This window comes from Vombatus ursinus, unplaced genomic scaffold, assembly GCF_900497805.2.
Source record: "Vombatus ursinus unplaced genomic scaffold, bare-nosed wombat genome assembly UNPS02014841.1, whole genome shotgun sequence".
Classification (NCBI taxonomy): Eukaryota; Metazoa; Chordata; class Mammalia; order Diprotodontia; family Vombatidae; genus Vombatus; species Vombatus ursinus.
Window position 1 is genome coordinate 8,363,685 of NW_020954619.1, and position 25,634 is coordinate 8,389,318.

A 25,634-nucleotide genomic window follows, 5' to 3' on the forward strand; every position below is an offset into this window, starting at 1 on the left:
TAGTTGTGAGGAAACCATTTAGGACCAGATCAATAAAGAAGGAAATCTGAATGACACAGAATCATTTTTGTAAGATAGTAGGAGAAAATACAGAAACAGGAAGGGCTAGCCTATTTGAGAGCTTTTTTTTCCCCCTAGGGAGGACATTGGAAAGAACTCTGGATTATTAGTAACAGAACCTAGATTTTATTCTTAACTCTGCTATTTACAGAGTTTGGCAGTTTGGCAGAGAAGATGGAGTGAGTTGGAGTCAGGAAGACCTTTGTCCAAACCCAACCTTGATTAATGGTACTTCTAGCACCTACCTTACATGGTATCTATGAGACTTAAATGTAAATAATACATGTAATCACTTTTCGAACTGGAAAGCCCTATATAAGTATCAGCTGTTAATATCTTGGTCAAACCACAACTCTCTGGGCTTCAGTTTCTTCATTTGTAAAAGGAGGGGATTGGACTAGAGGCCCTAGTTACAGAGCTGGGTCCTAGATGTCTGTCTATGGGTCAGTTAGGTCTTTATTGACAAAGTAAAGAAGTGCGGAGCATTTATCAGTGAAATGCAGGTCAAAATCACTTTTTGCTTATTCTTTGTTTCCTTAAAAACTGGCTGATTTTTAAAAATTACCTGGACAAAATAGTTTCCTTCCCTTTGCTAGTAAACAAAAGCTAGAGACAACTTAAAAGTTAATTGTCTGTGAATACCATCCCCTCACCTGGATATACCATTCCCTCATTCCCGGCCTGAGGGAATATGTGATATCTCAAGGGTTTTTGTTCTGTGAAGAAGAAAGGCCCCAAATGAGGTCATGTAGAGTCAGATATGACTGAAAATGACTGAACAACAACAATGTGTAAGGGTCCCTTCCAACTCTAAAATCTAGGATTTCACATGAGGTTCTGGTTGATTCCTTAACAGCATCAGGGAGTGACTACTGGTCACTGCGCTCCTGTCTGACAACACAAATCAACTAAGACCCTCTTCAGCAGTCTCTCCACCTGATTCTGATCCTCCCAATAGTACCTGTTGGGTGTCTGTTCACAGTCTTTTCCTAGAAGTGGGGGTGGTGGTTGGAAAAGGGAACCCACAGTTTCTTAGAAAAATTTCCTTCTGTTACCAACTACGCTTCCCAGGTTACCCATTGGCGATTCCTTTGCAACCTTTCGTATACAAGTCCATAGGCAGCAGTGGTGCAGTGTACAGAGTGCTGGACTTGGAATCAGGAAGACCTGGGTTCAAATCCTACCTCAGAGACTGTGTGACCCTTGGTAAGTCACTTAACTGATTTGCCACAGTTTCCTATCTGTAAAATCAGGGTTAAAAAAAAAAAAGCAAATATTTCCCAGGGTTGCTGTGAGGATAAAATGAGATACCATTTGTAACTGTACTTTTTGCAAATCTTAAAGAGCTACATAAATATGGAGTTATTAGTCATAAATGTAGCTTGGTCTAATGTAAAGAGCTGACTTTATAGTTTGAGTCTATAGCTGGGTTCAAGTCTCAGCTGACACATCTTAGCTGAGTGACCTTGGGCAAGTACCTTAACTTTTAAGTGTCCCCAGAAAACTCAGCTGCAGAACAGCGGCTGACTTGCTTGGATTGACGGAGCTCCTCACATCAATGAAATTACAGATCTAGTCCAGAAAGGAAATGTCGTAGGGCAACGGGAAAGGCGCTAGATGGAGGGTCTGAGGTCCTGAGTTGGAATACTGACTGCCATTTAACGTGTGACCATAGGCGACACTTTCTGTGCCTCAGTTTCTTCATCTGTAAAATCAGGGGGCTGATCTAAGCTGACTAATAGGGTGTCTCTCAGCTTCAGATCTTCGTTAGTATAAAGCATCGGATAGCGGGCTGGATCCAAAGTCAGGAAGACAGTGCAAGCCACACCTTTGATCCATACTAGTTTGTGATTCTGGGGCAGTCACTTCTCAACAGTGTGAGCCAATGCTTGGCACAGTGCATGGCACATAGTAGTTGCCTAAGAAATGTTTACTGACTGAAGTTGCAGAATTGTTACATCGGTAGTTTTACACACACACACACACACACACACACACACACACACACACACACACACACACAAATAGTTCAAAGCAGTTCGCCAGCACTGCAGCTCCGCCTGGAACAAGCGGTCCTCGTCCACGCCCAGCACACGCCTCCTCCAAGCCCGCCGTTCTCCTGTTCTCCTTCCTCCTCCCGCCGCCGCCGCTGGCTCTCGGCTGTCATGGAAACCCGGAGAAGTGGAATCCACCCCCTTGGGCCCGGCTGCCCGACTGCCTTGCCTAGCCGGCTCCTCGCCGGAGCCGCATACTGGGCATGCTCAGTATCCAGGGTAGCTCGGCGGCTGCGAAGAGGAGGTGGAGGAGGAGGAGGAGGAAGCTTTGATAGTGCCCAGGCCGGCCCCGCCCTCCGGGGGGAGACCCGGAGAGAGGGTGGGGGGTGGGAACTCTAGGAGCCGAGGAATACCCGGAGGAGGACGACCAGAGGGAAGTGGGCGGGGGCAGCTGCGAGTGGAGAAAGTAGTTTCCCGGGAGTTGCGGGTCCAGCAGCTGGCGAAGCGGGGTGGGGGGAGAGGCTGTGACAGTGACCGCAAGGCGTGTAGGGGGCAGCAGGGGAGGCAGCAGGGGGCCCAGGGGTCAGGGGCCGAGCCAGTGCTGGCCGGGCAGGGATGAGCCATGGCATCAGTCAAAGTGGCCGTGAGAGTCAGGCCCATGAACCGAAGGTGAGTGAGCCTGTCCCTAGTCCGCCCCCTCGCCCCCCGCCTCCCCTCCCCTTCCTCGAGTCATCCTTCCCCGCCCTCGTCCCCACCCTCTCCCCCCAAGTTGGACAGCCCTAGGAGGAGGGGAGCCCCCGCCATTCCCGCCGCGCTGCTCGCCAGGCCGCCTGCTGAGTGCCCAGGCTGTCTGTCTGTCCGCTGAATCTGGAGGGTCACGCTGTCCGGCGGCATCGTGGCTGAAGTCACCCAGTCACGTCTTCGAAGCTGAGATTCAACCCCCTGGAAACTCCTGGCCTGGGGAATTTCTTGTCACTTTCAAACTGTCAATGTGTAAATATCTCTAGAGGAAAAGTTCTCACCTTTCGCCCGAGTGAGTCTCTAGCCAGACCTCCTTGAAATCGCCGCTCAAGTCTGCGGCATCCAGGAGGATTTTCGTGGTCTCCGCCCCCCAGTGTTAGCTGCGTCCTTCCTCTACTTAACTTTGTATATGCTCTGATTTTTTTTTTTTACCTACTTTGGATTTGTATTCTGTGTTGTATTCCTCCCTCCCAACCCCCACCCACAGTAGCAAGTTAAGCTCCTTGAGGGCAGGGATTGTTCCAGTTTCTTTTTTTTTAAATTGGTATTCCCAGTGCCTACCTAGCACATTGTAGAGGCTTCATAATCTTTGTTGAATCAAATGGAATTATTGGTGCAGTGAAAATACTGTGAGAGCCCTCTGTATTTGAATTTATTTGAACAATTTTTTTAAAGTTTTAAAAGAAACCATTATTACTTCTCTAGGATATAAAAAGATATCCTTAAAAGTGAATGAAGGAATGATGGTAAAGTACACCAGTGAACATACCTGTTTCTAAAATCATTCACAGAATAGGTAGCAATTTTACCTAGATTTTCAGCTGAAAGGGTCTTTAGAGTTTATCTATTACATTCTCATTTTACATATGCTGAAACTGAGGCCCTGATAGGTTTAATCGATTTGCTCAAGGTCACAAATAGAGCAAGTGAGATTTGAACCAGCTTCTTGGAACATCACATCCCATATTCTTGTTCCACTAACATGGAGCCAACTCAGCCCATATCTGTCTTAATTACAGATGTTTTTGATTACTTGGAATGTAAAGCTTCTAATTAGTAGCAAAGAAGCTTTGAGAGAAAGTTAAAGTGTGACTGAAGAACTGTTTCCATCATTTAAAATAAAAGGTAAATAAATACGCCAGTGAATTGAAAGTACACCCTTGACAAAAGCTGCTGAAAAGAGATATGTCGGTACTTTAAGTGTCCATGTGTTTAAAATATACTGAAATTAATGGAGAAGAGTTATAAACCTGTTAGGGTTTTGTATTGCAACATTTTAATCTTATTCCTTTCCACATTTTGGCTTTTTTCACTTGTTGAAAGAAAATCTGTCCTTTTTCAGTTAACTTTTAAACTTTGATCAGGTTAGGAAGTTGCTTTGAAAAGTTGACAACTTCTAAAAGTATTGTCTGAGTTGATGATAAACAAAGTAGAAAAGCCATCCATTTCTGTTGATCCACAAATAGATTAAATGGACATTTGACCTACTTATGTCCTCTCCACCCACCGAGTTCTGTTGCGTTATGTAACTCAAGGTCTCGTGGTTATGATGTTGTTCAGGCGTGTCAGACTTTTCATAACCCCATTTTGGGTTTTGTTGGCAAAGATAACTGGAGTGGTTTGCCATTTCCTTCTCCAGTTCATTTTACAGATGAGGAAACTAAGGTAAGCAGAGTTAAGTGACTTGCTCAGGGTCACACAACTAGTAAGTGCTTGAGGTGGGATTTGAACTCAGGTCTTCCAGACTCTAGGCACTCTTATCTACTTCACTAGCTAGCTAGTTAGAAGACACTAATAAGGAAGATTACCAATTTCTTGTTTGAAGAGGTAGAAAACTGATCTGACCTCTGATTTTTTTATGGTTGTTACCGATAAAATTGGGAAAGTCATAGTAATTGTCAGAATTTTGAAATGAGTGATTTTTAAGGGAAAAAAAGAAGTATGATTTACAGCTAGGTAGCACAGTGGATACAGCACTAGACTTGGAATCAGTAAGACCTGAGTTCAAATCCGGCCCCAGGCACTTACTAGCTGTATTATTATCCCAGAAAAGTCACTTATTTGTCTTCCTCAGTTTCCTCATCTGTACAATGATAAAAATAGAGTGCCTACCTTTCAGGGTTGTTATGAAGATCAAATGACATAATATTTATTAAAATTCTTTGCAAACCTTAAAGTACTATATAAATGCTAGTTTTTAGTACTATTTGCAAAGTTATTTCTGGTTTTTTGAGTTTAAAAGCCATGTGTGACTTTAAAAGAAAACACCTTAAATTAGCATCTATGTGTATTTCCATTTATATTAATTATACCATGATATTAATACATAGGTTATTATTGTTTGAGGGTAAAGTAATTTAGATAATTAAAATGTGTGATAATTAAATTAAAACCTTTGTATAGGTTTTCTGGGTTTTAGGAAAAATTAGGCATTTCTGTGATTAAGGGTTTTAAGAGATTGGGTATTAAGGATACAGTGTGCTGATAATACTATAATTGCTATTAGTGTAGGACTTGGCAGGCAGCAATAACTATTCACATTTCTATTCCATTTCTTTTTAGCTAAGCTCCTTGAAAGTAGGGAATGTTTTGTTTTTGTCTTTGTACCCCTTGTACCCAGCCCAGGGCTTTGTACTTAGTAGATACTTAAATGGCTATTTTAATGCATGAATAAAGGAAATGGAGATTTCAAATAAATGACACGTGAGAAATTAGGGTTAGTGCTTTTGATCTTCCTTCTTGAACTTTTAGATTTAAGCAGGCTTCACTTTCCCCTTTCCTCTCTCCTCCATTTAATTCCATTTGCTTGTCCAGATATGGTCCATTTGGGCAAAGGAATCCTGCAAGTGCCAAGAATGAGTGTTTTATTATGGTAGAAAAAGTATTGGCTAGGTAGTAATCCTTGGTTCTGGTCTCAGTTCAGCCACTAAAGAGCACTGTGATTTTGGGGAAAGTCTCTTCAGCTTTGGGCTTAGTTAAAATTGTATTTACTGATGTCTCTGGTTCTGACCAGCTCTAATATTCTGTAATTCTGAAACTTGAGCTGAGCAAAAGGTGGAAAAAGGTAGATTCCTAACAACTGTACACTGATCATTTTGATGTTGCTTTCTGGGAAAATGATACACTGCATCATTAAATGAAAGGTTTGAGCACTTAGGGAGTAATTAGTAGGAATTATCATCAGTTTGCTAAGAAATTTATTGTTTCCTTTTTTCCTACAGCTACCAGACCAAGGACTATCATAGATAATAGGATCTCTCTATTGTGTCAGGATATTTGGCAAGATCTTTCATGATGTTATAGGATCTAGAGCTGGTAGAGCTCTTGAGACCAACCCTATGGACAAGATGAGGAAATGCAGGTTGGATGTTATTATACTTGGGTGGATTTATAGCTGTTTGGTGGCGCTCAAAAAGTATTGGTTAAATGGATTGATGCCAGTCTGGATAGAAATTTTTTAACACTGTAAATTTCCTAACTGTTCGCAAGGAGCTTTTGTCTTATACACTGTTGTGAGTGACTTGGATGAAGCCATAGAAGCAGGTCCTCAAATTTGTGGATGACACACAGATGAGTGGGATAGCTAATACAATGGATCACAGAATCTATGTTTTTATCACAGATAAGATGTTCGGAAAGTGATAACATGAAAATTAATGGGGGCTTTAAGTTAAAGAAGTACAAGTATAGCATGAGGGAGACCTGCCTCTACATTTATTTTTAAGAAAAATAGGATCATAGGATCAGAGATTTAGAAATGTAAAAGACCTTGGAGATCATTCAGCCCCACTCATTTATTTTTCAAGATGAGGAAACTGAGGCCTAGAAGAATTAGGCGATTTGTCCAAGTATTTGAGTCAGTATTTGAACCTAGATCCTCTGACTCTAATATACTACTCTTTTCACTGTAATGGGTTTAGTGAATTTTGAGTTCAATATGAATCAGCAGTGAGATGTAGCTGCCCAAAAAAGCCTAATGTGATATTAGACAGCCTTGGTGATACCATAGTCAGGTATAGGGAAATATTTATTCCTCTATACTTTTCTTGAGTCATATTAGCATAAAATATCAGGTTCAGTTTGAGGAGCTACATGTTGAATGTAAATTGACAAACCTGAGCATGTTCAGAGGACATTACTAGAATTTTGAGGGACTCTTGACTAAAGAACTTGGGATATGAATCCTGGAGAAGAGACTAGAGCACTGAACTGAATCTAACAAGAGGGAATGCAATAGGAAAAATAAAGTCTTATATTTGGTTTCAAATAATCAACTCACAAATTCAATATGGAAGCGGGATAATTTGTCTGAAAAAGATATGTAAATTTTAGGGGACTGAAAGCTCAGTATGAGCTAGTGGTGTAGTATATCTGACAAATAAGCTATTGTGATCTTGGCTTTCTTTAAGAGAGGTATAGCTTTAAGAACAAAGGAGGTGAAAAATCCTTCTGCACTCTGCCCTTGGCAGACTTTGGCCACAATATTGTGCCTGGTTCTGGACTTCATAATTTTCGAAGGTTGTTTCTAAGCTGGAAAACTTGCAGAAGAAGGCAACCAGGATGTTGTCGTCTGAGGATCAGTTGAAAGAATGGGCAATGGTGAGCCTAGAGAAGACTCATTGGGACATGAAAATAGGCATTCTATAAGTATTTGAAGGCTATTATGTGGAAGACGGATTAAATTTACAGTGTGGTAGCAAAGGGCAGAATCAGGAGCAATGGGTTAGTTGTTACCATGAATCAAATTTAGGCTTGATGTCCTGAAATACTTAACAATTTAAGGTATCTCAAAATAGAATGAATTGTCAAGAGATGTTGAGTTTGTGCCCTATGGAGGTCTCCAAGCAGAGTCTGGATAACCACTTGTCATATGTTCTAGTGGGGATTCCTTTCAGGTATGGGGGTAGACTGAATGACTACTAAAGTCCCTTCCAACTCTCAACATGTTATGATTCAGTGAATACAGGGGGAATGATTCCCATCTTCAGATATTTGAAGGACTGTTAGAATAGAAGAGCGGAAGAGATTTACTTTATGTAGCTCCAGCGGTCAGAACTGGGGTTAGTGGGTGAAAGTTCTAAGTATCTGCTATGGACCACTTGGGATACAAATACAAAAAAAGAAAGCTCCTGTCCTCAAGGAGTTTGCAATCTGATGGGGGAACCAACATACGAAAGGAAGCTGAAAGTGGGGGTGGCTGGGTGGGAGGGATGGGGAAGTACCCCACCCAGGGGCATCATGATGGAAAGGTCAAAAAAGTCCCAGAAGTAGTGTAGCCACGTGAGAAATGAAGAGATGTTTTGAGCTGAGCTCCATTCTCAAAAGGAGGTTTTGGAGCTAATGGCTCCACCCTTCAGTCAGAGGGACTGAGGGTGGCTGCACCAAGGCTGATAGGACCTTGGAGATGATAGAGGCTTTTGCAATAATGAACTTCCTGGGGCATGATGGAGAAGACAGAAAGGGAGGTAGATCTTTTTTGTTTCAGTATAACATGGGGCAGAAAGTTAGATCAGGTGAATTCTAAAATCCCTTTTACCTTGAGGACTGTATGTTGCTGCTATGGATTAAGTAAAAGGAAGAGGGCGATTTATTGTCTAAGCTTCCCTTGCTGCTTCCCTGGTCACCCTAAAATCAGGACAGGTATAGGGTTTAGGTCCTCTTTTATTTCCCACACTCATTCCTCCCACCCTACCTCAACCAAGTGCCTGGTTTGTGTCTACTAAGGCCCCTGAGTGCAAGTGCATTTGTGTGGTATGTGATGATAAAATTGGTTTTGCATTTGAACTCTTAACTGGCTATGTTTTCAGTCCTGGCCAAAAATGTAGGATGATGTCTGTTTTATGAAACTTATTTTAAAACATTATCCACAACAACAAAAATCATTTCTTGACCTATTCTCTCCTTTGAGCTTTAAACTGGAGATGTGAAAAATTGTAAAGCATAGTAATAATGACTGACATTTATTTAGCGCCTCAAGATTTACATAGTATATTATATATATTATCCCATTTGATCCCTGTAATAACCTTATGAGACAGGTGCTGGTATTATACTCATTTTTTGGATGAGGAAACTGAGGCTGATACATGTTAAGTGATTTGACCAAGGTTAGTCACTCATTTGGTATATGAGACAGGATTTGAATGTAATTTTCTTTATTCCAAGTCTAACATGAGAAGACTGAATGTACATGTGAGAAATAAAAAAAAAAAAACAGTGCTTAAGCTAGGTGCCAAATAAATGATACTGATAAGTGTTATAAGATTTCAAAGGAGGAGGGTGTTCTGGGGATTGGGTTTTAGGGGTCATGGATTTGAGCCAGGTCTTGAGGGAAAGATAGGTCTTTACATAAGCTGAATATGTTGTAGTGGCAAGAGCTATATATTTGAAACAAAAGGGCCTGTGTTTGAATCCTGACTGCCAATTAAATTTTGCTTGACCTTAGGCCTTAGTTGTTTTTTTTAACCTCTCTGGCCTGAGTTTCCTCATATTTAAAAAAAGGGATTGTACTAAGATGGCCTCCAAGAATCTTTCCAACTCTAAATCTGTGCTGCTGTAATCTCATGATTTTAAACATTTAAAGCAAGGAACTGGTAGGCTATCAAGATATAAATGTGCTTGTGAGTGCAAAAAGAGACTGATTGAAAATTCTGGTTTGGGTGTCATAAACATGAGGCAGCAGTTGAAGCTGAAAAAATATGATCTTTTAGGGGATTTAGAGAGAGGACAGAGAACTAGGAATAGAATCTTGGGATAGAAGAAAAAAACAGGAATTTTAGCAGAGGAAACAGAGAAGAAACAATCAGGTAGCAGGTGAATGAGGGCAGTGCCATGAGTCTTCTTTGTCTTCTTGTTGCTGTTCCTGAATAAAATATAAACTCCTTCATCTGGTGTTCAATGCTATCTACAATCTCTCCATCTTTCCACTAGTCCTGCCAGACTAGACTACTTTGCCATTCCCCCTACTTCTCCTGGTGTTTGTTGTTTCTCTCTGTCATTATTTGCAATGTCCCTTGTATCTGCAAAGGTTCCCTCCTCATCTCTTCCATTTAAAACTCTTTTTGTCTTTTAAGACCTGTCTGGGATACTACCTTCTAAAAAGTCTTCCTGGATAGCTCCAGCCATAAGTGACCTCTCCTTCTTTGAATCTCTCACACCGTTCTGTTCAGACCTTGTCTATGCACTTACCATATTCTTTTTTTTTTTTTTTTGCTTTTTGGTGAGGCAGTTGGGATTAAGTGACTTGCCCAGGGTCACACAGCTAGTACGTGTCAAGTGTCTGAGGCTGGATTTGAACTCAGGTTTTCTTGACTTCAAGGCCAGAGCTCTATCTACTGCACCACCTAGCTGCCCCCACTCACCATGTTCTAACTTTTGTTATGGGTATCCCAGTCTCCCCCACCTCCATTACATGTGCACCCCCCCCCAAAAAAGAACAAAATTTGGTGAGAAACATTATAAATTTCTTTAGCACAAGGACAGTCTTGTTTTGTCCTTGAATTGCTGGTGCTTACTAAAGTGCACTGAGTAGAAGTTTGATATTTGTTGAATTGAATTTAATAGATTAGATGTTATAGAAGGTCCCTTTCAGCTCAAAGTTCTGTGCTTCTATTAATGAAAGAAGGAGTGGTCAAAGTGTTATATGCTTACAGCAACAGTGAGGGCTATCAGATTCGTGATTGAGGTCATGGGTAACCTTGGATACAGTTCCAGCATGGTGAGGACATTATTCATATTATAAGGGGTTAAGACTTGGAGGTGGGAGTAGGCACTGTGGAAGAGTGAAAAAAAGAAGGCAATGAGTGTAGATGACTCTGGAGAGGTTTAAAAGAACAAACCCAGTATTCACATAATAAGTTAGCTTGTTCTTGTGATGGCATTTTTTCCAGTGTTAGTGCTTTGACTTTTGGTTCTAATCATGGTGGGGGGGCAAGAAGCCTATTTAACTCAAATAGTCATGCTCAGAATTCTGGAGGTACTATAATGCTGACAGTAATAAATACTTTCACTAGTAGACCTAGCCTGGAAATAGAGAAAGAAAGGGAGATCAAATAAAGGAAAATAGGAGAATATGAAGTGAGGATGGTGAGAGAAAAGAAGTAGTGGAGAAGAGGGGCACATGGTGAAGAACTGGAGACTGCCATCAAATCACCTTAGGCACTATGTGGAGGTTTGTGGATACGACTCTGGGTGTACTATATAGTTTAGATAGAATTGTTAAGTCATGATGGCAGTGAGAATAAGATACTACCTTTTAGTACATTTAGGAACTATTTTAATGTTCCTGTATATTTGGGGGAGTGAGTAATTTTAAGAAAGATTGTTTAATTATGTACAATATTGGCTAATCCCTTCTTGGCATTAAACCTGTGCTATTTGCTTTTAAACATGAAATCTAGTCCATAGAAGGCAAATTAGTATCATTATTTAGAACATTTGAGTCTTGTGTTAGCTTAGTAAGCCCTGTAGGCTGAATGAAGTGGCTTGACTTTTTAAAAAACATCTTTATCTTATGATTGTTTTTCCATATTGTTTCATTAGATTTTGCTATTTCTATGTAAGTCACAACTAATTTTGCATTCAGGTGAAGAAAGTATCATGAACATTAATAGTGTGTATGAGAGAGGGAGAGAAGAGTGAGTAGCTAATAGTCATAATGTAGCTGAAAAAAAAACCCCACTACACAATAAGTAGAGTTAAGAGTCAAAATACCTGGATTTGAATCCCTGTTTTGACATTGATGTGCTTTGTTACTACGAGCGAGTTATCTGACTTCTCTCAGACTTGCTTTTTTCATCTGTATAATTGGGAATATAATACAACAACCGCATGGACAACAACAACTGGTTATGAACTACATAAGCGTGAGCTGTAACATAGCACAGATAAAATAACGCCCATAGACCCTATGGAGTCAGCTAACTAGAACTTGTCTGTCTACCTTAACAGTTTTGTTGTGAAGAAAGTTCTTTTAAAACACTATAGAAATGTGAGTAGTTAATAATTTATGTCTCCAACAAACATTGTTTGTAACAAGACCCAGGGGATACAAATATGAAAAGTAATAGTTCCTGACCTCAAGGGGTTTTCAGTTAAATGGGGGAAGTATGCAAGACATAAAATATGGTAAGTGTACAAGAGAAATCCATAGAAAGTCCTATGCTAAATTTGGGGATCACTTGCAGTTGGAGGCATAGAGAAGGCTTAAAGGAGAAGGTGGCACCTTGAAGAAGATTTAAAAAATGTGGAATATATGATAGTAGGAGAGGATTTAAAAAAATATGTGGAAATAGTGGGAATGTATGATAGTAGGAGAGGATAGAACTGTATTACAAAACAACTAATTAGTTGAATTTGGCTGAAATATGCAATACTCAGGTAGTGGAATCAATTAAGTCTGGAAAGGAAGATAGGAGCCAGGAATGCCATGCTAAGCAGTTTATATTTATTCTTTTGGTAGTGGTGAGCCACTGAAGATTTTTGAGCAAGGGAGTCTCATCTGTCCATTAAAAGGATAATTTTGTCTATTGGGTTAGAAATGGAAGGAACTAGAGTCAAGGAGACCCTGTGAGAAGATATTACGACAATTTGGGTCATAGGTAATGAAGACCTGAACCTCAGAGTTGTGAGTATAAAGGAGATAGATGGAAAGTAAGTTTTTCTGCCCATGTGAATATGGATTTAGAACTGCAGGAAATTTTTGAGACCATCTAGTTTAACTGTTCTTATCTTAAATGATTAGGAAACCTAGGCCAGAGAGTCAGTTTCACTTGTCCAAGGTCATACAAAGTAGTAAATGACAGAGCCAGGATTTGAATCTAGATTCTCTCACTTCAAACTGCATCCCATATCTATATATAGACCCATTATCTGCCTATATTTGAATGGAACAAGTAGGATTTTATACAAATACAGATTGCTTCCACTCTATGTTGCATAGCAATTTGTGTTTGTTCAATTCTTTATTAACAATGATCCATATACACCCAAACGTTGGGAATTGCTTGTTTCTTCTTGGAAATTAAGTATTTGTAATATCTTTTGATATGGAAACTAGATATTTATCTTGATTTTCTACTCTTCAAGATACAGGATTTAAGGGGTGAGGGAAAGAGCAATGATCGCAGCATGAAATTGAGGGAAGCACAGCTCACATTCTTTTATTTTTTTTTAATACTTATTTATTAAAATATTTTTACATTGCCAGATTTCTCACTGTATTCTTCCCCCTACCCATATAACTTCTTTGTGTTATAACTAGTATCAAATGGTTTTGATGACTGCTGCTTTATATTATAGTTTGAGGTCTAGAAGTCTTGCTTCATTCCTACCTTTTTTTTCATGTTTCCCTTCCAAATGAATTTATTTATTACTTTATCACGTTCTGTAAAGCATTTCTTTGATAGTTTGATTGGTTAGCATTAGAATTATATTAACTCTAGTAGTTCTGTCATTTTTGTTATGTTGGCACTCCCCAGCCGTTATTAAAGTTCTTTATTTCTTTAAGGAACACTTTGTAATTGAATCTATACAAATATTTTATGTGTTTTGGTGATTGATCCCCAAATACTCATTTTGTAGTTACTTTGAATGAGATTTCCCTATTATTGCCTCTTTGATATTATTACATAGAAATAGTGTTGATTTTTATGTATTTATTTTATAGTTTGCAACTTTGCTGATGGTATTAATTGTCTCACTTAGTATCTCTGCTGACTCCCAAGGATTTTCCAAGTAAACCAACATTTCATCAGCAAATGGAGATAGTTCTGCCCATCTCTATGCCTTTAAATTCTTTCTCTTATTGCTATTGTTAGCATTTCTACAACATCAAAAAATAGTGAGAAGAGTAGGCATTTTGCTTTAATCCTGTATTTATTGGGAGTCTGCTGTAGTATATTTCCATTTCTATATGTTGCTTATTTTTGGTTTTAGATACTTTTTACGGTATCTTATGCCTTTACTTTGTAGAGTTATCTTTTTAAATTCTTAGGGTAAATCCATAGGGTGTATTTGCTTTCTGAAATCAGAGAATTGGATATTTTATCCTCCTTTGAATTTTATTATCATACTATCAATATGTAGATTTGAATCTAGGTCTTCCTGGCTCCAAAGCCAGCTCTCTGTCTGCTATACCCACATTACCTCTCATTTTGTCAGTCTTATATATTCTGAAGCTTCCAACTTAAGGTGGTTTCAGGCTAGCATAGCGAGAGCCCTAGATTCAGAGTAGGGCCTGTAGCCTGGGTAAATGTTTGCTTGGCCCCTGAGATCATAGATTTGGAGTTTAAAGGGTCCTTACAGCTATCTAATCCAGCCCCCTTATTTTATAGTTGAAGAAACTGAGGCCCAGAGAGGATAAGTGACTTCTCAAGGCCACAAAGGTAGAAGGTAACAGAGGCAGGATTTGAACGTAGGTCCTCAGACTCCAAAGACGAGTGCTCTTTGGGTATGACTGTTTGATCTCCTAGGTCCCTTTGAACTTTAACTCCTATATTTCTAGATAATAGCATGTTAGATTACCTGCTTGCAAAGTGTGATATCACAGTTTACTTGTTAGTACAATTCTCAGAAAAATGGAGGTGAGCAAATTTCAGAGCTGGATTTGAAATTACCAAACTGTGATTTCCATGATGCAGGTGGGAGTGTGGAAGGGTTGGCCAATATCCCCAATGATGAGGAAAATACAGTGCTGTTGGTGGATTGAGATAGCCAGCATTCTAGTCTTCTTTCTTTTCACCAAAGTTGAGAATGCTGGAGATTTTGTTCATGGGACAGTATTTCTGATTTTGTAATAGCTGTCAGCTGAAAAAAAGTCGTTTTATAGAAAAGATGTTCATAGTAGCTTTGATCAGTTGGATTAGCTGGAGTCTTCAAAGTGACTGATGTTTGTAGTCTGAGAAAGAAGTGACGATGGAATGATGTAACATTATTGTTAACAAAGTGATGAAATAGTATTTGGTTTCAGGAGAGAAGCTGAAGCTAATCTGTGGTAAAGTGAGAGTAGTTATCTGTCTCTCCCATTGTTACTTGGTGCCTCCTTGTCCCCAGTTGGGATTTTGGTTGATAGTTAAAGTTTAGTACAAGAATTTTAAGCTTCTACAGGATTAGATACTAAATCTGGTATTGAAATTACTTACAGGATAGGGTTGTAATTTTTTTTTTTAGATTCCCACGTCATATGAAAACTTGTGGCTTTAGGCAGCTTGCTATTGAACAACACTAGTGCCAAGTCTTGTGCAAGATTTCTTTCCTCAGGCACAGTGGTGTTACTTGTCTCTTACGTGTTTACAACTGCTGGATTCTCATCTGCTTGAGAAAGATCTGTAAATAGAGAAATGAAGCAGAGCACGGGTCCAGAGCTGTCAAAGTAGCCTTGACTGCTTGTCTTGGGGAGTACTCTATGCAGTTGTGTCTTGTGGCTCTCTTTACCCCTGAGAAGAGCTCACAAATGGAAGGAGCTTCATAAAACACTTTAAAGAAACCCAAACAAACAAGCCTGTTTTTATCCAATTTTTCTTTCCTTAAAGCAGAGCACATTTGAACTTCAGGTTATTGTGACCATGGTAGGCTTGATCTTTACTTCTGTGGAAGGGAAATAGTGAGAGGCATCTGCTTAGGGGCTCTGTGTGACTTTTTTTCTATTCTTTAGCATTTCAAAGGCTATTCTCTAAGAAAACCCTGAAAGGGCAGACTACCTGAATTTTTTTTTAATCTCCTATTAAAATCTCCATAACACTTTGTTGCATTGCTTGCCCCTTGATCTCTTTTTTATGCTTTCTTTGTTTTTGAATTTTTGTTTTACTCAACCTGCTTCTTCCTTTGGTAGCCGATTTATTTTTCTGTCCTTATTCTGGATTATGCTTTCTCTCAAATCAGTGTAACTATTTTAGGGGCCTTTAATGGACCTTTCTAACCCTAAATTTCTCTCCCATTTTCCACCATTGCCGATTTGTTACTTTGGTTTAAAGTATTGTATCTGTTTGGAATTCCCAGTTAAAATGCAGATATCTCTGGGGAGGTTAGAGAATTGCAGTCATCCATTACACCTAGATGAATTTGTTTGCTAGTTCTTTCTCTTCTCCCTGAGACCTTGTCCTCTGGGAATTTCTTCTTTCAGTTCCTCTCTCTAACCTAGTCCCACCCTAATTGGAGACTGTTTTCCTTTGTTTTACTTTCTCAGGAAAGTCCCATACATTTTTCACTTCACTTCCCTATGCTCCTAGCCTCTCCTCCACAACTAAGGCAGCTGCCTTGCCCTCTGCCCAAGCTCCCTATTTCTTTTCATCCCTAAGCCCCAGTTTTTCAATTCTGGAGTCATACACCACGATCAAATTATCTATGTCATCGTCTCCCTTGGGGTTTGTCAGTCTACTCTGCTAATGCCCCACTCACCATCTCAGTAACTTTCCTAGTGGCCTTGAACCTACACAGTAAGTGCTTCCAGAGTCTAACCTATCATTCCACTGAAACAGGTCTCTCCAAAGTGACCGATGATCTTTTAAACTGCTAAAATGCAATAACCTTTTCCCAGTTCTCATGCATTTCAACTTCTCCTTTAGCCTTTGACATTGCTGATCACCATCTCCTCCTTGATACTCTCTTGGTTTGGGGGCAGCGCTCTCTCCTGCTTCTCCTCCTGACTCAGTCGTCTGCTTTGCTGGATCATCAGGAAACTAGGTAGCAAGGTGGATGGAGTCAGGAGGACCTGAGTTCAAATTCAGCCTCAGGTACTTTCTAGACTGTGACACTCAGCAAGTCACATTTGCCTCAGTTTCCTCATCTTTAAATTGGGATTAATAATGGCCCCTGTTTCCTAGGGTGTTTATGAGATAACTGTAAAGCACTTACTGCAGTGGGTGATACTGACCACAGGGCTTGTGAAATCCAAAATAGAAAAGGTGATTGCTTTGGACTGGTTTTAGGCTTGGCTTTGAGGGATGGGGAAGATTCAGATCAGTGAAGAGGTGGAGGTGGGGATGCTTATTTCATACTCCGAAGAAAAGTGAGTAGATCTGTATGGTTGGGGAGTAGGAGTGAGTTCTTTAGATAAATGAGTGGGAAATAAAGTAGGGGAAGTTACTAGGCCTCAGATTGTGTAGTACTTTGAATATTAGGCTAAGGAATTTGAACCTTAAGGTCTAAGATTCTATTACTGTATTCTTTAGGCAAACCTGTATTGCTATAGTAAACTAGTGAAGATCTTTTAGGAGACTAATGTAAACATTATGTTATAGCATTACTGAAGTTAGTGAGGGCTAAAAAGCATTCTGAAAGGGGACATCTAAACCCTGCCTAATTGTTTTTTGTTTTTCCTTGGGGCAGAACTGATTAAGTTACCTGGAGTAGACAAGTAACTAGAGTTCTGTGTTCCAGGTACTTAAGTTACAATCCACTCTGCCCCCAAAAAACAACAGCAACAATGACAAAAAACCATGTCCCAAAACACCCCTTCCCCTAACAAAAAAATCCCCCAAATTACTTCAACTTTTCTGTCATGATAAATGCTTGTATTTGCATTTCCTATCATGGAAAATATTGATTGGACTGTTTTTACAATTTTCCTTTCCCTTTCGTTTTAAAACATTAGGAGGCTGTATGAGTGTATAGTGTGTGTGTGTCTGTCTGTGTGTCTGTGTGTCTGTGTGTCTGTGTGTATATGTGTGTGAGAGAGATTTCTCCTGTGAATTTGTCCCAGTCTTCAGAAATAGCTATCACTAGTCCTTCATAGGTAAGATCTTTTCTACAATATCCTCCTTGACCTTTCTTTTTATATGTAATTATTGATTACCCATTTATTTTCTCTTTCTAGCCTTTCTTTGATTATTTTTATGCTTCTTGTTCTTCCTATATTTTTTGGTCTGTAAAGTGTCAGATCTCAGGCAATATGCAAATATAAATGCAGTATATATCTATATACAGACATATCTGTATATGTATATATGTAGCCGTTAATATGCATATATATGAAATATAAAAGAATGCATTCATGCTCTATTCTCATACCTTACAATACTGTTGAAAAGACAAGATTTACAAGCAATTAGAAGATAAAATAGTATGCACTTAAATGATTAATTGTATGGTACAAAGGGAAAGAACAAATTGATGGCTTGGAGTTGGAAAATTTCATGGAAGAAGTAAGGCATGAAGTATGCTTTGAAGGATAGATAGGATTTTATACCCATAGAGGTGTTTTTTGATGCTTACTTGAAGTTAGGAAGACCTGAGTTCAACTCCACACTCAGTCATTTACTAGCTGTGTGATCTTTGGGCAAGTCACTTAATCCCTCTGTGCCTTAATTCCTTAGCAATTTAATCTCATTGGATTTAGTTTTCTCCTTCATAAAAGGAAGGGGTTGGACTAGAAGGTTTCTAAAGTGCTTTCCAGGATTCCCTCTCTTCTCTCTATCCCCTACCTCGAACCCCCCATATGTGATACCAGAGTGCCACAGAATGAGAGGGTATGAATGGCTGTGGCTTGCACCGTGGAAGAGAGTGTCTCCACCAACAGTAAACACACCCATAAAAATATTGAAATGTTTTTCAGTCTGTACCTGATAAACTAGAGAGACTACTTGTAGTCATTGACCACGAGCTGGCTTTAGAGTCACAAAGTCCCAGAGGAAATCCTAAAACCACAAAGCTGGTTGGATCCTTGATCAGTGTATGCTGTCGGATCTCAGCAGGCTCTATCCTGCTATTCCTCCCTAAATTACTCCCTGTCCCACTCACCACAGCAACTATTTCAAATTTTTTCATCTTTCTTCAAGCCCCCCAGGATACTGGAGGACTCCCTTTCCTACCCTCTCTGCCTCATATTTCACTGAAAAAGCTGAAGCCATTTACAAAGAGCTTTCTTTCTTCCTCCTTCCTCATTTCATATCCCTCTAGACGGCCTTGGCAAGTAGAAGGGCTGCCTCATTATCCAGTCTCTGATGATTACATATATCTTAATAATATCCCTTCCTGTCTTCTCCTGCAGATTGTCCCTCCCCTGCATCATCATTCCCCCTCTTTCCTTATATATCATCTCTTCAGCTGTCTTCAAGCACCAAGTCTCCTCCACCTGCTAAAAACCAAAATGATAACCCACACTTGATTCTGCTATGTGTGTCACTCTTGTGTTTCTGACTCTCTAGACTTTGCCACGGTGTCTCAGTGTTCTTCATGCCCTGCAACCTTTCTCATCTTGGAATATCCTTCAACCAGGCTAGCCCCCTTCTCCAGTTGATGTGCTCCTTTTGGGGTCTCCATTTCAGGAATGGGCCCCAGCTGGTCGTGCTTCATTCCTGTCCTGGCTGTGCCCTCTGACTCTATGAATTTTGCCATAATATCAACCCTTTTCTCTGCCCCTGTACCCCTTCATAGCTTCATTTACATGTAAGCTTCTTTGGAGCAGGGGCTTTTGCTTATATTTGTATCTATCCTCAGCATTTAGCACAGTGCTTGGCACATAGTCATTTAAAAGCTTATTGCCTGCTTCTTGTTTGCCTTTTCTGTTAACAATCTAAAACTCCTTGAAAAAGCTGTATAATCAATGCTTCCATTCCTCTCTTCTTGCTGACTGCAATTTGCCTTCAGACTTCAATATTCAACTAAAACTGCTCTTTCTACAGTTATCAATGAGCATGTAATTACCACATCTAGTGGTAATTTATCTTTTATCTTCATCCTTCTTGTCATTTGACATTGTTGACCACCCCCTGGGTAGGTTTTCATGCCTCTGCTCTTTCTTGATTTCTCTTCCTGCCTTTGTGATCATTCCTTCTGGGTGTCTTTTGCTGGATCTTCACCCATGTCACACCCAGAAGCTGTGGTTGTCTCTCCAGACTCTTCTCCTTGGCCCTCTTCTCTTTATTACTCTATCAGTTGGTGAGCTTCTCAGTTCCTGTGGGTTTAATTATTATCTCCATGCGGATGATTCCCAGATCGATTATCCAGCCTTATTCTTTTTGTTGAACTCTAGTCTTGCATCACCAAATATCTACTGGACATTTTGAACTGGATGGATCATCGGCATCTCAAACTAAACATGTCCAAACAGACTCATTATCTTTCCCCTCCCCTTTTCTGAGCTTATCTGTTACAGTCCATAGTACCACCAAACCTCCAGTCACCCAGGTTTGAAACTTTGTTGTCATCTCTGACTTCTACCTTCTGCTCATTTGTCAACTCTTGTAACTTGTACTATCGAATCTCACCTTTATGTGTCCTTTCTATGAACACAGCCACCCCAGTTCTAGCTCCCATCTCACCTTTAGCCAGGATTGTTGTAATAGCTTCTATTTGGTCTCTCTTTCTTAAGTCTGGCCTCCAGTCCATCCTCCACACAGCTGTTTGGCATTTAAATCTTTTCAGAACCTGGTCCCTTCCTGCTTTTCCTATATGCTTACGTTCTGTTCCCCTCCACAAGGTCCAAGATCATGCCATATTGACCTATTTGCTGTACTTCAAATACAACACTCATGTCCTGTGTCTGGGCTTTTGTACTGGCTGTACCGGTCCATATCTGAAGTGCTCTCCCTCTCTCCTGTCCTCTTCACTTTTCCTTCCTTTGAGACTCAGCTCAATCATCCCTCTTTCAGAAGGTCTTTCATGTTTCTCCAGCTGCTAGTGCTAACAGCTTCTCTAAGATGCTTCCCCTCTCCTCTGTCTTGTATGTTCTGATTTACATGTTGTCTACCTTATCAGAACAAAACTGCCTTTGAGATCAGGAGTTGTTTTTACTTTTTCTATACATCTCCAGTGCTTAGCACAGTGCTTCATTCATAGTAAGCATTTAATAAATGTTTGGTTGAGATAAAGAAACACTTGTGATGCTCTTAGTTACCTCAAATCCCCACTAGTAGGAGTAGTCTTTAATTGGACTTGAGGCATACAGCTTCTGCTTGAACCTCACTCATTATTCCTAAATAGCAGTTGGGTAGTTGGATCCAGCTTGTGGGAATGAAGACAGATTGACAAGGCCCTTTGAGGAGAACAGGAATAAACTTTTCTGACTGAATTCTTCTGAAGGTTAATGTTTCATCGAAGCACCCTTATATATGGAGTAGGGCAGACACCTTATGATCTGAAGACCATTGCTTAGCTTTAATCAGTATCCTCTGTGCTTCCTCTTTCATTTCAAACTGGAATGTTCCATGTTAGCACTCTGTATGGAATAAGTGTAGTCTCAGACAGGAACATTAGCACTGCTGACTTTCCTTAAGTCACCTGGCCAAATGTAGCCTTGACATGGATAGAAGTGCCAGAATGGTCATCTTTGAAACACACATCTGCTCCCCTTTTAGTTTTATTTGTCTATTGTCCTGCCTCCTCTGTTGTGCTGACAAACTGTGTCAGCACAGGGGATGTGGCCTAACCTTATCAGCAATACAGAATTGTGGGCATAAAACTGGGCAGGTAAATATCTCTGCCCAGATCTTGTGTTGCCCTTTATGGACTCTGAGTCTTTGCTCACGTGACTGCGATACACTCCCTCCATCTCTGCCTATTCAAAGCCTGCTTGCTACTTAAGGTTGGATCCAGTTCCATCTCTCAGAAGCTTTCCCAGAACTGAACTTGAGTTAATCTTTCCCTTGTATGCTGTCTCAGCACTCTGTAATTCCCCTGTATACTTGATCATACTATGTTTTATATTAACTACATGACAATAAACTCTTATATGTGGAGGTAACCCTTGATTCTTAAAAACAGTACAAATGGAGTGCAATCTCTGGCAGGATCTACTAGACTGGAAAGGCTTTAATTATGGAAGAATCTTTATCTAGCCTTGCTTGGATCAGATAAGCTCAATACCAGGTTAGTCTTAGGGTGATGACATTTTGTTTTTTAAAATCTCCATGTAGGGAGTACTAATGACTAGAGGAGATAAGGAAAGGATTGTGTAGGATTTGGCACTTGAGATTAGTCTAGAAGAAAGCCAAATATGCTAACCAGTCGATCCACAAGCATTTATAAAGTACTTACTCATGATAGGCGTGTGTAGACAGGTGTATTATTTGCTGGAGATACAGAGAAAAAGCAGAAAGTCTTTGCCCTCAAGAAGCCTTCATTCTAATGTAAAGAGATAGTTTAATGCAATGGAGAAAACATGTTCATTCAAGCAAGATACATATACAATGGATGGAAGGTTTGGAGGGGAAGGTGCTAGCAGCTGGTAAGACTGAGAAAGACCTCCATCAAGAGGCGAGATTTTAGCAGGACTTGGAAGGAATCTGGGGATTCTGAAAGGTGGAGTTGAAGGAGGACATTTTAGGCATAGAGGAAAGCCAGTGCTAAGGCAAGGAAATAGGACTGACAAAAAGGCCAATATGGCTGGATCAGAGAGTATGTATGGGAGGTAATGAATGGCGAGAACAGGGCAGGTTTGAGAGCTGCAGGTAGAATCAATGAGACTTGGCAATTCATCCGATATAGTCAGAGGTGCACTGGTAAATGTTTAATAAGTGGGCTTTCCAGACCGAAAAAAAAATGTATACATATACTTTTTGGTTTAATCTTTATTACTAACACTTTCTTAAGTCTAAAGTGTATGTAATCAAAAATCCAATAAATCAAGCCCTGATTTGTAACACCCCTTTCTAATGTGTAACAAGCCAGTTAGAGATGGGTTCAGCATACTAGTGGATTTTTAGTGTTAGGAAGAGTAAAGATTTGAGTATGATATCAAGATTGTGAACCTGGTGACTGAAAAAGTGTTGTTGCCCACGAACAAAACAGCAAGTTAGGAAGAGGTTTGAGTTTTTAGTGAAAGAAGAGTTTCATTTTGATCTGGTGAGTTCGATTTGCCAATGGGACAACTAGTTAGAATGTCCAATAGGCAGGCATTGGTGAAACTGAGTCTCTGGAGAGACTAGGACTGGATATGTACATCTAGGAGTCATCAACAATAGAAATGGGAAATGAAACCATGAGATCATTGAGAGAGAGTAGAATATGACCATGGATAAGGTCTTAAGAGATAACCATGATTAGTGGGCAGGGCATGGATCCAGCAAAAAAACAAAACAAAAAAAAAACAACTGAGGGAGAAGGAAGAGAGAGAGATATAGGGAGGAAGAGAGAGAGGAGAGAGAGGGAAAGAGAAAGAGAAGAAAGAGGAGGGAAGGAGGGAGAGAGAGAGAAGAGAGGAGGGAGGGAGGGAGAGAGAAAGAGAGAGAGAGACAGACAGACAGACAGAGACCTCAAGAAGTAGTAAGTATCTCGGTGGTCAACAGTGTCATATGTTGCAGAGAGGTTCATAAGAATGAGGACTGAGAAAAGGTCATCAGATTTTACTGTTAAGAAATCACTGATAATCTTGGAGAGAATAGTTTCAGTTGAGTGATAAGTTCAGAAGCCTGGTTGCAGGAGGTTGAGAAATGAGGCAGAGGAGAGGGAGTAGAAGCAATGAGTATAGACTTCTTTTTCTAGAAGTTTGATTGTGAAGTGGAGAAAGGATATTAGGGTACTAGCTAAATGAATGGAGGGTCAAGTGAATGATTTTCTTTAATAGATGGAGAAGACCTGGGAATGAATGTTTGCGGGGAGGAGGGAAGGAGCCAGTAGATAGGGAGAGATTGAAGATAAGGGAATGAAAAATGACAGAGGACAGGAGAGAGAGAAGAGACAGGAGGGGTTGGGATCAAGGGCATAAGTAGAGGGGTTGACCTTGGAGAGTAGAAGGAACACCTTTTTTTTTTATTGGAGACTGGAGCAAAGGAAAAAAGAATATTAGATAATGTCAAAAGGTTTTGAGCTATAGAGTAGGGAGAAGAAGGAGATCTGGTGAATCACCTCAGTAAATATGGATGGAAGTCCTTTCCTGGAATGGAGGGGGAGGGGATAGTGTAGGAAGTTTGAGGAGAGAAGATGAAATTTGGAAGCTAATGGTTAAACTACAAAATACAGAAGAAAAAGAGTGACAGTTGAGAGGTAAGGTACTAAGTTAAATAGAGGGAGAAAAATTCCTGTCGCCATGTTAACACAGATAAAGCATTGTAACTAGGTGCTGTGAATTCTTTTATCTTGAAATAGCTTTCTACCTTTTTGAAATCAGGCCAAAATTGAAGTTCCATCCAATGGGATGGAGGGTTGAATTTAAACCTTGTTCCTAATAATTGCAGTTTTAGCAATCTAGGAGGAGAATGAGGCTTAGTTAGGAATATAAGCCATTTGCTAGTTCTGCCAGCACTGGCTCTTCAGTCTGCTTAATTCTTTTACATATTAAATTGCTATTAACAGAAAACACCTTTGAATTGTACTTTAATGCTTTCTCATGGAGGACAGGTGACCCTGAATTCTTGAAGGCTGTGCCAGTCTAACACAAGCTTTGATTAGTCAGTTAAGACTTAGTGATGATCTGTATGTCTATTGTCTAAGGGCTAACCTAGTTACACTTGGAGAGACTCATCACTAGGTTAACTCAAGGGTGAAGATATTTTCTGCCAAAACTATTCCCAAAGACCATTACTAAGTGGGGTGGTACCTACACTGATGAAATCATAAATGCTTGAAGAATTGAGATAAGTCATTGGCATCATCAAAATGGTCATTTTCAACTACATTAGAGTTTTCAAAACAGTTTATATGCATTGATTCATTTGATCCTATGAACAACCCTATGAAATAGAAAGGGAGCCAGACAGATGGACAATACTTCCTACTGGAGGAATTGATTCATTATATTTCAAACTTCAGGAATTCTTTGGTGTTTGAGCTATAGGCTTTCAATAGGCAGAGATGGAGATAACGTGAATGAGGGCATGAATGTAGGTGGTAAAGGTTGGGACAGATACTACTCTGGAAGATAGGGTTGGAGCCACATTGGGGAAGGCCTTGAATGTCTGCTGAAAAGCCTGGTTTATTCAGTAGGTAGTGGGGAATCAATTGAAAAATTTGGAACAGGGGAGTGATGTGAAAAGAACTGCCCATTAGGAAGACAGGAGAAAGAGATCAGGAGGAGGATGAAAATCACCATCAAATATATTAGCGAATAAATGTTAGGAATCAAGTCATCAAGCATTTATTATGTGCCTACTGTGAGCCAGTAAGGTGCTAAGTCTTAGGGATACTAAAGGCAAAAAACAGTGCCTGTTCTCAAGTAGCCCACAGTCTGAGACAACATGCAAATACCTATGTACCAACAAGATATATACAAGATAAACTGGAAATAATCTTAGAAGTGAAGCACTGAGATTAAGGAGGACTGAGAAAGGCTTCTTACAGAGGTGGGGCTTCAGCTGAAACATGAAAGAAGCCAGGAGGCCAATGAAAAGGGAGAGAGTTACAGGAATGGGAGACAGCCAATGAGAATGCTTGGAGTTAGGAGATGAGTGTCTTGGGTGAGGAACAGCCAGGAGGCCTTAGTCACTGGAGAGTGTATGCTTGGAAATAAGATGTAGGGAGACTAGAAAGGTAAGAAGGGCACCAGGTTATGAAGGGTTTTAAAAGCCAATCAGGATTCTGTATTTGATACTGGAAGTAATAGGGAGCTACTGGAATTGATTGAATGGGAGGAGAAGGGGCATGGTGTGGTTAGAACTGTGCTCTAGAAAAATAACTCAGCAGGTAAGTGGAAGATGGAATGTAGTAGGGAGATACTTGTGACAGGGACAATTATTAAATTTCTGTGGTACATAAACCACTATGTTAGGCATAACAGTTTCAAGAAATATATATTATATACCTTTTTTACACTAAGCTAAGATAGAGTTCCTTTATACAGCCAGTGGACACACACTAGTATCTAACATTATGATGCTAAGTAGAGTAGTAATCATCCGTGAACAAATCAATTGTATTTTTTTAAAGTCGAGGCCATCACCAGTTGACTTCACTTTTGTCTTGCCACTG

At 40.0% G+C, this 25,634-nt stretch overlaps 1 protein-coding gene across 3 annotated transcripts in view; it reads left to right on the forward strand.

The window, feature by feature from the left end:
- The first annotated feature begins 2,641 nt into the window (after window positions 1-2,641).
- KIF16B (kinesin family member 16B) overlaps window positions 2,642-25,634 on the forward strand; it is a 370,094-nt gene continuing 347,101 nt past the window's right edge. For all 3 annotated transcript variants that reach the window (XM_027840333.1, XM_027840334.1, XM_027840332.1), the window contains exon 1: window positions 2,642-2,723. In XM_027840333.1, the coding sequence (XP_027696134.1) occupies window positions 2,677-2,723 (47 nt within the window). In that variant the 5' untranslated portion in view covers window positions 2,642-2,676. The remainder of the gene's footprint in view (window positions 2,724-25,634) is intronic.